General features: G+C 33.5%; 1 protein-coding gene across 1 annotated transcript in view; it reads left to right on the top strand.

Annotated features, from left to right (window-relative positions):
• The window catches only part of LOC107440382 (spire type actin nucleation factor), a gene marked incomplete at its 3' end in the record, with an annotated part of 129,992 nt that extends 114,636 nt beyond the window's left edge, over positions 1–15,356 (top strand). The window contains 3 exon segments of the mRNA XM_071186668.1: positions 10,797–11,072; positions 13,255–13,380; positions 15,288–15,356. Of these exon segments, the coding sequence (XP_071042769.1) occupies positions 10,797–11,072; positions 13,255–13,380; positions 15,288–15,356 (471 nt within the window).
• Positions 15,357–16,143: the final 787 nt, after the last annotated feature.

Below are 16,143 nucleotides of genomic sequence, written 5' to 3'. Positions count from 1 at the left end.
TATTTTATGCGATACCTGCTTTGGATCATAATTCACTACGCGTTGACTGTATTATGAGATCTTTTGTTGAGTTTAAGAACGGCTATTTTTTTTTTAAACTTGTTTCAAATTATTGCAATAGAGAATCGCCATACTGAATTTAAAGCTTTTTTTTAATTTTTTTTTCTGACCAGATATTGATTTATATACAGATCCGAATATTCCCTTACAAAATTTTGAACCATTTCACAGTGGGCCAGCATCCAAGGTTTCGTGGCCAAAATTAGTATTTCGATAAAATTTGTTTCAAAATTTGGGGTTTTTTATGTGCAGGTAAATTGAAATCATAGTTAAAATTTTGAAGTACACTCAAAATACCCAAAAAAATAAAATGGCGGCTGAAATAGGGCGAGCAAAAATAAAAATAATTATATAGTACGTTTAAATAATTAAATATAGCAATGAAAATATAATAATTTTCGTAATTTTATATTAAAAATGAAAAGCAAATTATATTTCCGAAGTAATATTACAAAATAACGCGAATTAATTACAAAATAACGCGAAAACATGAAAAAAAAAAAAACATAATTTTTGTTTTTCGGTATATTTAGTCCACCTTTGCAATACGGGCAAAATGGGGCAGGTTTTTTCGAAAGAAGAAACATCAAAGAAGACAACAAAAAAAAGTTTAGCTAATTACCTCGTGGAACTTTTTGGAACTAAGTTTCGAAAGTCATTCGAACATTGTAAAATGTCAAATGATAAGATATAAACTATAAGTTTGTCAAGAGTATTAACTAATCCAACACATTGAAAAATTGTCCTGTAATTTTAGATTAATTACTCTGATAAAAATGTAACAGAAAGGTGAAATTCCTATATATATTTCTGAAATAAAAATTTAAAAGTTACATTTAAAAAAATAAAATGTAACATATTTTTCATTACACTGTGCTCTTGTCGGTTCAAAAAGTAAATTATAATGTTTGGAATGATTATGAATACTTAATTTGGGCTACATTAAAACTGCCTACACATATTTTAGTTGAAAATTTAATTTTTGACTTTTGGCCAATGATCATGGTCTTCTGGCCCACAGTGCATTTGATGTATTTTTGTTGTTGTATTTGATGTATTTTGTATTGATCATTCGAGAACACCCCAAATGTTCTCTTTTTTTAAGTGCGTTTTGGACAACGAAAAATAGGTGAAAATCGAAGATATTTCCGTCGAATTACCCGATTACCACAATTACCCGAAATGTGGTAATTGTGGTGAGAAATAAAGAATGAAGTGAGGTAGATTTTTGTGAGGTAGATTTCAGTGAATTAATGAGTTTTACATTTAGATTGAAATAAAAAGTGAGTCGTTGCATTGATTGTTAAGAAAAGAATAAAATATTTTGTACTAGCTTTTCATAATATGTAATAAAAATTAAATATAAATGATTTAATTTAATTAAAGTTAGATTAAGAATAATTAAAAATAAATAAATTAAAGAAATTTTAAAAGCTCCTAATGCCTATTATGGCATCACGTATGTCAATTTCTACCTGCAAAGACACAGAAAAAGATCTTTAATTGTATGTTTTCCTTCTGCAAATTTGTGACACTTGCAATTAAATTGCAGTTGCATTTTTCGAATGACATTAGAAATCCAATCTCTACTTTAGAATGTGATCAAACTGCAAACAATGCTAGTTTCAAAAAGCTTTACAGAGTTCGGTTTGTGAAGTTTTTTTTCAGTACTTGAACATATTTTTTTAAAGCTCTTCAGGTTGAGGGGATAGAGCGTTCGCCTTCCAATGAGGCGAACCGGGCTCGAAACCCAGTCGATGCGAATTCCGCATCCGGCTTGCACCGACCACAGTGCTGACGTAAAATATCCTCAGAGGTAGACGGATCATGGGATATAGTCTCCTTGCCGTGAGGCTTACCGTGGGAGATTCTCGTGGTCTTCCTCTCCATGTAACGCAAATGTGGGTTAGCTCCATCAAAAAAAAAATTTCTTCCAATACTCGATTCAGGAGTTCCCTTGTCTTCTGGATTGGGTCCAAAATTACAAAGCTACAGAGTTGAACATTAGTAGTCGTAAACTCATAAAAAATTGGGTCGGCTGTTCAACGGCGGTTATAAAATAAAATAAAATGAATGAAGAAATGAAATCAATTAGATTAGTTGAGTTTCTAAATATGGGATGGGATTTTGCAATATACACTTACCACGCCATGGACTCTGGTCTTGGGGGGTGAGGACGGTGTTCAATCGGTTCGTAAAATCTGTGGAATCTAAAGTCCTGTGGTCAGTTGCTGCTCAAGACCATGGGTACATGAATTGAGGAATCTACAGAAAACTTAAGTCCTCATCAGATCTGCAGTCCGTGGGCAAATTATTAGACGCACTGTAAAATTCTATGTAAAATCTCAACTATTAGGTGATACTATACAGCTGTATTGTTCCTACTCGGATGAAACCGGTTTGCACTTGTTTACGTTCCTGTATCAATGGGTTAACATTGTAATGGAATACGTTAAAAATAAATACTAATGGGGAGTATATAAAAAATCCCCCGAATAAAAACCCCCATTACATGTATGTTTAAATATTGCCTAAGTATTGCCTATAAACTCGTGCAAATCATGCAATTATTCAGAAACTGCAGTGGGTCTAATCATTTGATCTGGTTATTATAATATAATGCTTGATATAATAAATATTCTATATTTATCTAATATATCGTCTAATTTATCCTATCGTCAAATTTATATTATATATCGTCTAATTTAATCAATTGATACACGAGCGTAAACAAGTGCAAACCGCGTGAAAACAATAAAGCTGTATAGTGTGTCACCTGATAGTTAAGATTTTACATAGAATCTTATAGTGCGTCTAATAATTTGGCGTCTAATAATTTGGCATGTCTAAATTGTGAAAGTGGCCACGCAACGGAATTGTTCTGCCATTTATTTCGGGGGGAGGGTTGTGCTGAGTTATATCTCAGTTTAACCGCAGCGGTGCTCTCATGTCAAACGAAAGGCGCTCCTTTTTGACTTAATTTACGAGGCTGATGACTAGCGAGCTTAGCTTTTTCCGGTGTCATTAGAAACAACAACAAACTTATTTTTTAGAAAATCGCCAATCTGTCAAGATTTTTCTACCTTAACTGTGCCCAATTTAAGTACGTTAAACTTGAAGAACAATTTCAAATTATATTTATCGTCTTGCTTTAAAGAATTATATAGGCTTTTAATTATTTAAATATTTTAAAAGTTATTAAACGTTTTTTTAAAAAAATCGCTAATTTGGCGAAATGTTTTTAACTAGATGAAAATTAACTCCAATTTTCAGACTTTTGCAAACCCAGATAATGAAACGTTCGAGTTAACTTTTGAAATATTAAAAAATTAAACTACAAACGCTTTTCATTTTTATAAAATGTCTATATTTTCTCCATATTGATGTTTTTCGCCATTCATAGAATAAGCGAAGAGGGCTCTTGTTAAGAATAGGGTAAACTTGACCTAGATGTCATAAATAACAACAGTTATTAAAGTAACATATTATTCGAAATATAAGCATGGTTTCCGTGTTAAAACATAGCCTTCGAAATACAGCCTTAATATCAATAAATAATTCTGTTGTGGCTTGAACGGGTCTTTTTTTAATAACAAATAGTATCGTTTTCATTTTTTAATTATAATCTTTGTATCATTACTATATTTGTATTAGTATTTCATAGTTGTGTATTATGGTTATGGCAATGTTCATTGTTATGGTAACAAAACAGAAGTTTATTTAGAGTTATGAAAAATTCCAGCATTCTAAGGAGTAAAAAATCTGCTTTTGAAAATGTCTTCAACTTATTTAACTACTAATAAACGAAAAGAAAAAAAAAATTATAAAATTATTATTGTGAAAGTCTATGCCATAGTTCTCAATGTTTGTATGTTTTTGTATGCCCAAAAGTTTTGGAGTGGCATTTATATGTTTTTACATTTGAAATTAGGTCAAAAACGTTTTAAATTTTTAAAAAAAATTACAGTCGGACCTCCATTTAATGAAGTCGCTAAATCCCGGTAAAAAGTTCGTTNAGGGGGTGAGGACGGTGTTCAATCGGTTCGTAAAATCTGTGGAATCTAAAGTCCTGTGGTCAGTTGTTGTTCAAGACCATGGGTACATGAATCGAGGAATCTACAGAAAACTTAAGTCCTCATCAGATCTGCAGTCCGTGGCCAAATTATTAATATTTTAAAAGTTATTAAACGTTTTTTTAAAAAATCGCTAATTTGGCGAAATGTTTTTAACTAGATGAAAATTAACTCCAATTTTCAGACTTTTGCAAACCCAGATAATGAAACGTTCGAGTTAACTTTTGAAATATTAAAAAATTAAAACAGAAACGCTTTTCATTTTCATAAAACTGTCTATATTTTCTCCTTATTGATGTTTTTCGCCATTTATAGAATAAGCGAAGAGGGCTCTTGTTAAGAATAGGGTTAACTTGACCTAGATGTCATAAATAACAACAGTTATTAAAGTAACATATTATTCGTAATATAAGCATGGTTTCCTTGTTAAAACAGAGCCTTCGAAATACTACAGCCTTAATACCAATAAATAATTCTGTTGTGGCTTGAACGGGTCTTTTAAAATAACAAATAGTATCGTTTTCATTTTTTAATTATAATCTTTGTATCATTACTATATTTGTATTAGTATTTCATAGTTGTGTATTATGGTTATGGCAATGTTCATTGTTATGGTAACAAAAAAGAAGTTTATTTAGAGTTATGAAAAAGCTTTACGTCTTACTTAACTACTAATAAACGAAAAAAAAAAAATTATTGTGAGCGTCTATGTCATAGTTCTCAATGTTTGCATGTTTTTATATGCCCAAAAGTCTTGAAGTAGCATTTCAAATGTTTTTACATTTGAAATTAAGTCAAAAACTTGTACATTTTTAAAAAAATTACAGTCGGACCTCCATTTAATGAAGTCGCTAAATCCCGGTAAAAAGTTCGTTATATGGATAGTTCGTTAAATAGAAAATCACCTTTTGAAATACTTAAACAACACAAAACAGGTTTTAAATTCATTGACACTAGACATAATTAAAATAGGAATTGATACACCTTTATCTTGTGAACTAGTATCTATTATTTATTTTATAAATTTTAACCATAAAAGAAATCTGCATGGAAAGCAAGAACGAAGAAAAACATTATCCAGTGTTACACTATCAAGCTATAAATTTTTTACTCAGAAAAGCCAAATTTATGTACTAAATTATATCTGCATTAATTATAAAAGTAATTTTAAACATATACTTTCATACCACATGCGCTCTTAAGTTTAATTGCTACTGATGAAATCCGTTTTATCTTGAGTTGTTCGTTTGAAATGCAAACGAAATGGGAAAAGGGTTTTTATGGCTTTCTCTATATGTTGAAAATCAATTCAAGGTCATTTCCCCTATAAAATGCGTTAACAAGTTTGAAATGTTCCGAAATATTTTTGGGAAATAGGGAAAGTGGATCTCAAAGAAAAGTTCGTTAAAAAGAAAATTCATTTCGCTATTTGGAAGTTATTTCACGAAGAAATTTCCAAAATGTTCTTGGTTCCTCGAAAAAATAAATTCGCAAAATGGAAGTTCGTTAAATAGAAGTCCGACTGTATATTTTCTTCAGATTTACAGTTTGATTTCTATTTCATTTATCTAGGTTTCATTCCTTGCATTTTCGACGACATTAAAAAAAGTGAAGATCGGGTGGCAGACGATTTTTTAAGAACTATTTGTTAGGCGCTGGTTGCTACCGTTAATTTTGCACTTTAATATATTTTTGATTATTTCATGTGTGACGACAAGAACCACCAATTGTCGTCCTCTTTGTTTTGGCCTCGAAAGGCCTTTCCGAATTTCGATTCAGGTGTCTCTTAGCCTACGATTTTTGTCTCAACCTTCGTTCTGTGGGTGGACTTCGAAGGTAAGGGCGGACACCTAATGGATGGAACATCGTCCCACACTCACCTCACATCCCACGTTTGTCAACCGTCCAACAGTTACTTCCAATGCATTTAGATATTTATAGATCCATCTAGAAAATCAACTTATGAATTTTAATTCAAGAAATGCACAATATTAAAAAGTTATTTTCCTTTTCAGTTAGAGAAAATTATTCAAGTCTAAGCTCTTTAGTTCCGACCACCCCTCCATTACAGCGACTCTTCCGTTATAGCGGCGGCCAATGCCGCCGCTATAACGGAATTTGCTTTTCCATAGACACGATCGAATTTGCTTTTCCATAGACGCAATACTGCATTAACATGCTGCGAATGCATTAACATGCTAATGTGCATTAACATGCTGCGAATAGTTTCATTTTAGAGCTGCGAATCAGTTTTTAGCTAGTTATTTCTTTTAAAAATACAGTAATGCTTAATGTTTTTTGTCTTATGGATGGATGTTCTTAACATGCTACGAATAGTTTCATTTTAGAGCTACAAATCAGTTTTTAGCTAGTTATTTCTTTTAAAAATACAATAATGCTCAATGTTATTTGTCCTATGGATGAGTGTTCTTAACATGCTACGAATAGTTTCATTTTAGAGCTCCAAATTAGTTTTTAGCTAGTTATTTCTTTTAAAAATACAATAATGCTTCCGGTGTATCCCTCCGCTTATGTTATCCTTACGAGGTGAACAGGTTTAATATTCTAAGAAGTTTTATTATTGAGATATGTGTTTAAATTTACGCTTAAAATTTTAAGAGTTTTCGTTAATTCATGAATTTTATTTTATTTTATATCCGTCGTTGAACAGCCGACCCAATTTTTGGGTTTACGACTACTAATGTTCAACTCCGTAGCCTTGTAATATTGAACCAATTCCAGAAGACAAGGAAACTTCTGGATCTGTACCCCTAGAGGTATTGATTTGTTATAGGAACATGGAGGACGTTGCGACTTGACAGATTTAATGTGCATCAGTCACCATTTACTACTAAGGGAGTCTTCGGCTGGCGGGGATCGAACCCACGAACTCATGAACATGGGCTCAGCGCCCTACCGACCAGGCTATCCCGACCCCAATTTATGAATTGTAACAGTTTTTTTTATTTTAGATAGTATTATAGTATGCTTGTAGGGGGATATTTTCGTGCCGTGATCTGTCGCGCCAACTACAATCGCCAAAGTGCCAAATAGATTTTAAACTTGCTATTTTGTTTTTGTTTTTTTTAAAAAAAACATGTCGGTGTTTTCCTGGGGATGACTTCGAATTATACCTTTCGAGTTGATCCCTTTCTGTGATGTTTTTTTTTAAAATTCTTCCGACAGCGCAGGCCGCTGCCCGGGAATTGCCAAGACTTAGCGATTATTCTGCCACAGATCACGGTACGGAAATCTTTCCACACTTCTAGTGTAATAATTGGCGATCGAAATGGGCTGCAGGTGGCGTAGAGCAGAACTCTTTTCCTATGGCAACACTTCACATGCTTTCCCCATTAGCGTGTGGAAAGTCATAGAGGAAGGAAGTACGTTAGTTTCTCTCTTGATTTTCATATAAATTAAAGTCTTTTAACTTGAAACACTATATGGAACTGAAAACTACATTAAACATAGTTCTAAAGAAAAGTATCACGGAAATTTTAGAAAATATTTTTATTAAGTAAAAAGGAAAAATATTAAGAAAAGGGAAAATATCGTAGTACATTCCTATATAACTGAAAAGAGGAGGAGAGGGAAGGGAGAAGGGCTAAAGGCATGAAACCGGTCTCTCTCCAGATGGCGTATTCGAGTGTTGCGATCGCGAATGTTGGAAGGTGCGCTGTTCAAGCATAGGCGTAAAAATTAATCAAAAGTAGTTCCCTGGATTTCTTATGACGAATTTTTACCCCTAGCACCATCTGTGCTTAACTTTACACGGTCAACCTTTCGTACCTAAGGCCGGGATAGCCTGGTTGGTAGGGCACTGGACCCATGTCCAAGAGTTCGTGGGTTCGATCCCCACCGGCCGAAGACCAAGTTGTAAATGTTGACTGATGCACGTTAAAATCTGCCGTGTCACAAAGTCCGCCATGTTCCCATAACAAATCAATACCTCTGGGGGTACTGATTCAGAAGTTTCCTTGTCTTCTGGATTGGGTCAAAATTACAAGGCTACGGAGTTGAACATTAGTAGTCGTAAACCCAAAAATGGGTCGGCTGTTCAACGACGGATATATAAAAAAACCCATCCATACCTGGCGGGGATAGCCTGGTTGGTAGGGCCCTCGGCCCATGTCCAAGAGGTCGTGGGTTCGAAATTGAAGACTCCCCGTGTACTTAATGGTGACTGATGCACGTTTAAATCTGTCGAGTCACTAAGTTCTCCATGTTCCCATAACAAATCAATACCTCTGGGGGTACTGATCCAGAAGTTTCCTTGTCTTCTGGATTGGTTAGAAATTACAAGGCTACGAACGGAGTTGAAACCCAAAATTGGGTCGGCTGTTCAACGACGGATACATAGATATAAAAGACCTTCTTTTACAGAAGCGTCGCTCTAAATCAGACATCGATAAGAATTCTAATTTTATACAAAGCGTACTTTTTCGTCAAGAACAGAGGCATATCTCGCCACAAGTGGCAGGTGAATATTGCTGACGACCAGAAGGATTTAATGCAGTTACATTTTAAGAGCCTTTTTAATATTCTGGTTGTAAAATCACTGGCTGGATTTTTTTTTAAAAGTCTAGTTTGGTGTTACGGTTAAACTGCATTAAAACAGTGGCAGCATTCAAGATAATTTTTTTTTTTTTGGATATTCAACTTCTGTTTTAAATTTGTAGCGTTTATTAAAATTAATTCGTAAGCAATCTAAGATAAAACTCTAACCTTAATTTATTAAAAAAGCAAGTGTTAATATAATAGCGGGTTTAAAAACAACAAATTAAAATGTATTAAAACTACGTTTTTAATAGGAAACAATTTTTTTATTAACAATGTCCTAAAACTAAAAATGAAGAGTTCAGTATTTTCGNTTGATTAGGTCAGAGAGGCATTGCAATGCGACCGCCTGCACAATTCGAATTTCGGAATGAAAATCAAATATTTAACAGTAAAGCGGGAAAATGAAGCGTTATCAATATATAGTTGGCTCTAAAAAGAGACCTTTATTTAAATTTTAAAAAAAATTCAAAGGATTAAAATGAAATCGAGAAAATTATCATCAATGCAACCAACGATTTGCTTACAAACATTGCTGTAAGCGACTGTGAGGAGACAATGCGTGATTGGTTAGCTTGGCGGAGGAAAAAATAATTCGACGATTTCACTGGATGAGAGTACGAAAGCATACAGAAAAAGAGTGCGTCATAAAATCGATTGTTATTAAATTATGACCAAATAATATTTGGAGAACTTTATAAAATTAAAAATACTAAAACATTCTGAATCGTTTTGTCAAAAGAAAAAATTGCCCCTAAAGTATCGGAACGAACTTGAACGATAAATGAGTTTGGCCCACGGACCATATGAACAGTAAAAAGACTAATAAATTGAAACACAAATCACAATAATAAAACTTCCTAGAATATTTAGCCTGTTTACACATGGCCTCGGAAACATAACACAAGCGGAGGGATACACCGGAAGTTGTCTAAATTTATTCCGGTTTTGCGAAGTTTGTTGTAGTTGTTGTTTACATTCAATCAACCATCCATTATTTGCTTTGCTGAGAAATCGAATTTTAAAGAAGTCGATATATTTAAAATTCGATAGATCATTCAGGATGGTCCTTTTTTTTGCGCACTGTTCATCCTGTATTTAGGATGGGAAATGGATGATTGACTGAATGCAAACAATAACAAGCTTCCTAAAACCGGAAGGAATTTAGTAAACTTCCGGTGTATCCCTCCGCTTATGTTATCCTTACGAGGTGAACAGGTTTAATATTCTAAGAAATTTTATTATTGAGATATGTGTTTAAATTTACGCGTAAAATTTTAAGAGTTTTCGTTATTTTATGAATTTTATTTTATTTTATATCCGTCGTTGAACAGCCGACCCAATTTTTAGGTTTACGACTACTAATGTTCAACTCCGTAGCCTTGTAATTTTGACCCAATCCAGAAGACAAGGAAACTCCTGAATCAGTACCCCCAGAGGTATTGATTTGTTATGGGAACATGGAGGACTTGGCTGTTGCACGTTATGTTGACTGATGTAAATGTTGACTGATGCACGTTAAAATCTGCCGTGTCACAAAGTCCGCCATGTTCCCATAACAAATCAATACCTCTGGGGGTACTGATCCAGAAGTTTCCTTGTCTTCTGGTTTGGGTCAAAATTACGAGGCTTCGGAGTTGAACATTAGTAGTCGTAAACCCAAAAATGGGTCAGCTGTTCAAAGACGGTTATATAAAAAAACCCATCCATACGTGCCGGGCACTAGGCTCATGTCCAAGAGGTCGTGGGTTCAAATTCTAACACTCCCTGTGTAGTAAATGGTGACTGATGCACGTTAAATCTGTCAAGTCGCAACATCCTCCATGTTCCCATAACAAATCAATACCTCTAGGGGTACTGATCCAGGAATTTCCTTGTCTTCTGGATTGGACCTCTAGGGGTACAGAACCAGAAGTTTCCTTGTCTTCAGGATTGGGTTCAATATTACAAGGCTTCGGAGTTGAACATTAGTAGTCGTAAATCCGAAATTGGTTCGGATGTTCAATGACGGTTATAAAATAAAATAAAACCATCCAAATCTAGAGTTTAAAAATGAGACAAAAATATTCTTTTCGGAATTGTTTAAATGACTTCTTTTATTTTCAGTTGGTGGCCTCCCTGGGCACCATAGTATTCTATGCACTCGACTACATGATGCCGGACGAGGAAGAAAGGATACTGAGCCGCCCTTTGGAGACCCTCATCGGGAAGATGACATCCACCGCGAGCGCCCAGGGCGTCCTGCAGGAGTACGAAACTGATGACTCCTCACAGAATGCGGATGAGGGAATCGAGCAGGATTCGGGAGAGGATGACCACATCCTGCACAGCGACGATGACGCCAAACATCGGAAGGGCATCTCTCTTATCCAAGTTATAGAGGCATGATCCCTTCTTTCTATTGCTATTTAAAATCAAACCAAATACTTACTGACTGTCTGACTTTTTTTAAAAAAAAGGTTGAGCATAGTTGATACAAAACTAAACGGCCTAATGAAAGAACATGCCAAGTGACATTTTGAAAAAAAACTCTTAATTTTTCGAGTTTAAGAGTACGTTTGAATTATTTGTAAATATATGACATTATTAAATAAATAATCTCCCCAGAAACTGAAGCAGGAAGATAATACTTGATTAATTCATTGGCTTCAAAAGGTTGCGATATCAGCCTATTTGGTATCGGTTAAAAACTCACCAAATTTGTTATACGCTATCTGGCCAAAAGTATCCGGACACCCGGTTGTTATGGTGGTGTTTCTCATGGTTTGGTCTGTGTCCGTTAGTGTCAGTAGTTGGAAAGATGAACCCTGAGATGTGTATGTTGACAATGCTGCACTCTTAACTCTATGGCAATATTCCGGGCCCATTTATCTTCCATTCCCACATCGAGGCTTGCACAGACGTGGTTTGACTAAATGGGTGTTCAAAAACTGGACTGGCCCTCTCAGAACTCACCTTTGGTACGAATTAGAGCGCAGATTACGTAGCCAGATAAATCCTCATTGCAAGCACTCGCTTAAGTTGTGATGGAAGTCAATTCCTATCAAAAAACTGTTGGAAAGTCTTCCCTGACGTGTGTGCAGGTTGTCATGGATGCAAAAGGGGGACCATGCATCATATCAATGTGTGCCTCTAAGTCCATACCACTGGGTGTCCGGTTACTTTTGACCCAAATAGTGCACATTTCATTTTAAATATTATTATATTTAAGAGGACACCATACCACGGGAGAAACTTTTCGTCATAAATTCTCTTTCCTCTCTATTATTAATTTAAAGTGAAGAAAGAGTGAGTTCATCAGACACACCTAGAGTAAACTATGAAGTTTCACACCACAGGGAGAATAGGGAAAACCTGGAAAATACAGGGAATTTAAAAATCACCTATAACAGGGAATTAAGATTCTTTCTTTACGAACTGGTGAAATACAGGGAATATGTATTTCTTCTTTTACAAAATGTTGGCTGCTCAAAGTGCAATCTATGGGATATTTAAAGATAGTTCAGCTATACTACACTATTTAATTTGAAGTCAAGCATCACTGCCTGCGGGTGGGTGACCACTTGGATCAGTCTGCGTAGGGACCGAGGGTGTACGGTATGGGTCCTTGTTAAACTGTTCTATCGTAAAGTGCTCGACTCCGCTTGCAGGTCGACGGGTACCGAAGCGGGGGTGCCATACCCTCTACAGAGGATCAAAATTGTGATGGCATGTCTTCGGATCATCTTCAGGGATGTTTCCGAGACCGTTGCCAATAGCCCATTGTGCAGCTCTAGTGCGACGTAAATGAACTACAACTGTTTCATTTGCTGTATTATTTGTTTTATGTTCCTTATTTCTCTTAAGTTTTTCCAGCAATTAAAACTATTGTTAGTTATCCCAATATAGCTCGCACATTTGCATTTTATGTTTCCTCTTAATATAGTGTGTACAGTATATAGTATATACAGAGAAAACACTGGGATTTTTTTTTTTACAGATTTGAGTGACAACCCTGTTTAAATAATGATTAAAAAAATTTAAAATAAAAATAAAATATGAGGAGACAACTTAACGCAATTGAGAAGTTCTCTTCCAATAAATTATTTGCATGTCGACATTTGTTTTTCAGCAATTGATATTTCATAACTTACTCTACGATTGTCAGAATTCACTTTTTCTTTACTTTAAATTAATTATGGCAATGAAAGATGGTTTGTGATAAAAAATCTCCCCCCCCCCATAATGGTCTAAATTCAAAATTTATTTAGTTTTTTAATTTAATTTTTTTAAAGTTACTCTATTAATCGTTTAAATTTGTGTATAGTAAACCCATTCTTTTGACATCACGATGTCACATTCAATTAACCCAAAAATCAAGCATGCAGGTCACAAGAAATAAAACAAAATATTTAGGTGGAGGCTGAAACTGGACTAATATTTTATTGTAGATAAAGAGATTGTATTTATGACAACACTGCTGCCATCTATATCAGTATTTGTGCTGCCATCTATGTGCAACATGTTAAACTAACTCATTCAACATTTGGTGTCATTTTAAAAAAGTGTATTTTTATATTTACAGCTTTGTGCGAACCACTTATCCTGTCCAGAACAAGCAGACTCTCATTACAGGGCTGTCTGCAGAGCCTTAGTTGCAGAAGTTTTAGAACTTACTACATTCCTAGAAAACATATCCAATAGAACACAGGTATTTATCTGCCTCTGAATATGGATAGTTGACCTTGTAGAGCTAAGCGCAGGTGGCGCTAGGGGTTAAAAAAGTTACTCTAAGGGGTTTTATAAGTTACTCTTTTTTCCATTGGATATCGGATCGATTATCCGGAACGATCGGGACCATCGCTATTCCGGATAACTGATTTTTCCGGTTTTGTGAATCGCTACAAAAAGCCGTTTTTTTATTGTCAAACCCAACTAAAAAAAAAATATTTGGAAATAATCTTAGAAAGAAGAAAAAACGATGAACTAATACACTAATGATTATTTCCGAAATGATGGTAAGGTAAACATCTTTCAAAAAAGAAAGAAAAATCCTAAAATCTTATGAGGAAAATTTTTTTTATTTTAAATGGCCGGAAAATTTATTGAATTTTGTTCCGGTTTTTTGGTTTTCCGGCTTTCTGATTTCCGGATAACGGGCTCTCTACTATTAATTAGTAGATTATAAAATTATTTTTCAATTATATATATTTTTTGAATATATATATATTTTTAAAAGCACTTTTAAATGCTTATTTTCAATATAAATTATAGAAAAATCTTTTAAGGTGTTTATCAATTTTTTTTTACTTACTTTAGTTTGCTTCAAAAAAAAATAAATTTTAAAATATATAGGATATATATGTGTGTGCACAGAGAAACTCTTAGTTTGCCTTTAATTATTATTTATAAACTACAAATTTTCTCTTATTTAGATAATGAGTGAAAATTACTTTTTGAAATATACACACAAAATAGAATAAAAATGGTGACTTAAAAATTGTCGAGGATGAAATTCAGTTATTATATGATATTACAAAATTTGATAAAATTTTTATGGTGTTAAGTGAGTGCCCTTTCAAAACAAAAGATGCCCTTTTCTGTGAGGAAAAATATTATAAGTTTAAAATTTCGGGAAAAAACTATGCATTAATTAATGAATCTCGTGGCTTTAAAAATAGTTTTCATTTATTTGTTGCAATTTTTTCAATAATGAATTTATAATAATTCAGATATTATGCTATTAAGCAGAAGTAAGTTAGCACAAGTTATTATGACACAATGTGTTTGAAGTTGATACCTTAAATCTCATTGAGGAAATAAGTATTTGCCGTTGCATCCTTAATTTTTCATTAAATCTTAGTTTTTAAATCTAGCTAAAAAGTTATTGGAACTGGTATATCTGTGGTTTTACTTACATTTACTTAAATTACTTTTCTAACTTACATTTCTCTTGTTCTGTTAATGTTGATTTCAAATACATGGTGTTTGGCGCTTTTAAAAATTGCTTAAAGGTGCTTATTTTAAATTTTTAAAAGCCTTTAAAGGTGCTTTTTTCATTGGGTGTTTTTACAAAGTGCTTAATTTTCTATTTTCGAAAAGGGGATTTTTTCTTTACCATGTAGATTTTCACCACGTAGTATGTAAAAGTGTGGTTTTCACATTGTTCTATTCAAAGTTTTCACAATTTATTCAACCACAATCCATTTTGGCCTACCGTCGTATGAAAGTGCTAATCGTTTGACCTGTTTGATAAAATACTTGCGAGTCCGCATAGGTGTCTACTGAGCTGGGTTCGGTGAGATACTTGCTCTCTCATGTGCAACTCTGCTGCATATTCTGAAATTCAGGCTTCATTTTCCACCCTCTGATATCAAACCGAAAATCTCTTGATAATTTTATAATAGTTAATATAATCAAAAAAATATTTCTTTGTCAGAAACGAGTTATTTTATCATGATCATGCAAAGTGTTTGAAATTAGTTTGTTAATGTAGATAGTTCTTAAAAATATTTTTTTATTGCTTAAAAAGTACTTAAAATGTGCTTATTTTTTGTTGAAAGATTTGGCTATGCACCCTGAAATATTAATGATCGGTTTTGTTTGTTTTCTTTTCAGATGTTATCGAATGCTTACGAAGATGAAACAGATAGTGGTACTTTAGAAAAACTTCGCATTCAAGATTGGGTATGTGTTCATCTGTAGCAATATCTAAATTTCTTAGATCTAAATTATTTTTTTAACTTAAGCAGTCCTAAGGGTATATTTATATAAAATTTCAATATTTTTATACCTCTTTGTCAAGACAAAATGTAAATAAAAATACAGTCAAATCCTGTTAGCAAAGTCCAAAATAGCGAAATATTCAATGTAACGAATTTTTTCCAAATCCCTATGTGAATCTCCACAGGAACATAGAAAAAATATAGGGATATTACGAAATTCAAAATCCAATTTTATGAAAGAGAAAATAAGGAGCAATTCTCATTTTCTCTCATAATCAAAAAACTTTTCCATTTTTCAAAAGTACATAATGATCTCAGAATTTAAATATTTTTGCATCTTCAAAACAAAAAGCTTCAGATATGAAAGGGGACATATAAAAAAAAATGAATCACTCGAAAGGGACCACCCTGAAAAGACTAAACCCCCAACCCATTAATGTTTGAAGAAGTAAAAATACATGTGGCTGTCCAAAAGAAGAGTGATGAAAATGTTCATAATTTGTAATTTCTACTGTTTCTGAATCATTTGTACTGGAAGAAATTACAGATTACGTTTCTGGTAGATAAGTGATAATAAATCCATTGTTCCTTTTAACTTAACAGTTTTTGTGAGCTTTACAAATATTGATTTGATATTTTCTAACGAACGGATCGAGTACAAACAAATCGAAACTGTAATTAAATGCAACATTTATTATTTTTTTATGCGAAAAATTGCAATGCAACAAAATAATTTCGGTTAATGTAGA

This window comes from Parasteatoda tepidariorum, chromosome 10 (genome assembly GCF_043381705.1).
Source record: "Parasteatoda tepidariorum isolate YZ-2023 chromosome 10, CAS_Ptep_4.0, whole genome shotgun sequence".
Classification (NCBI taxonomy): Eukaryota; Metazoa; Arthropoda; class Arachnida; order Araneae; family Theridiidae; genus Parasteatoda; species Parasteatoda tepidariorum.
The sequence above is the reverse complement of the archived record's forward strand: the minus strand, read 5'-3'. Positions and strand labels throughout refer to the sequence as shown.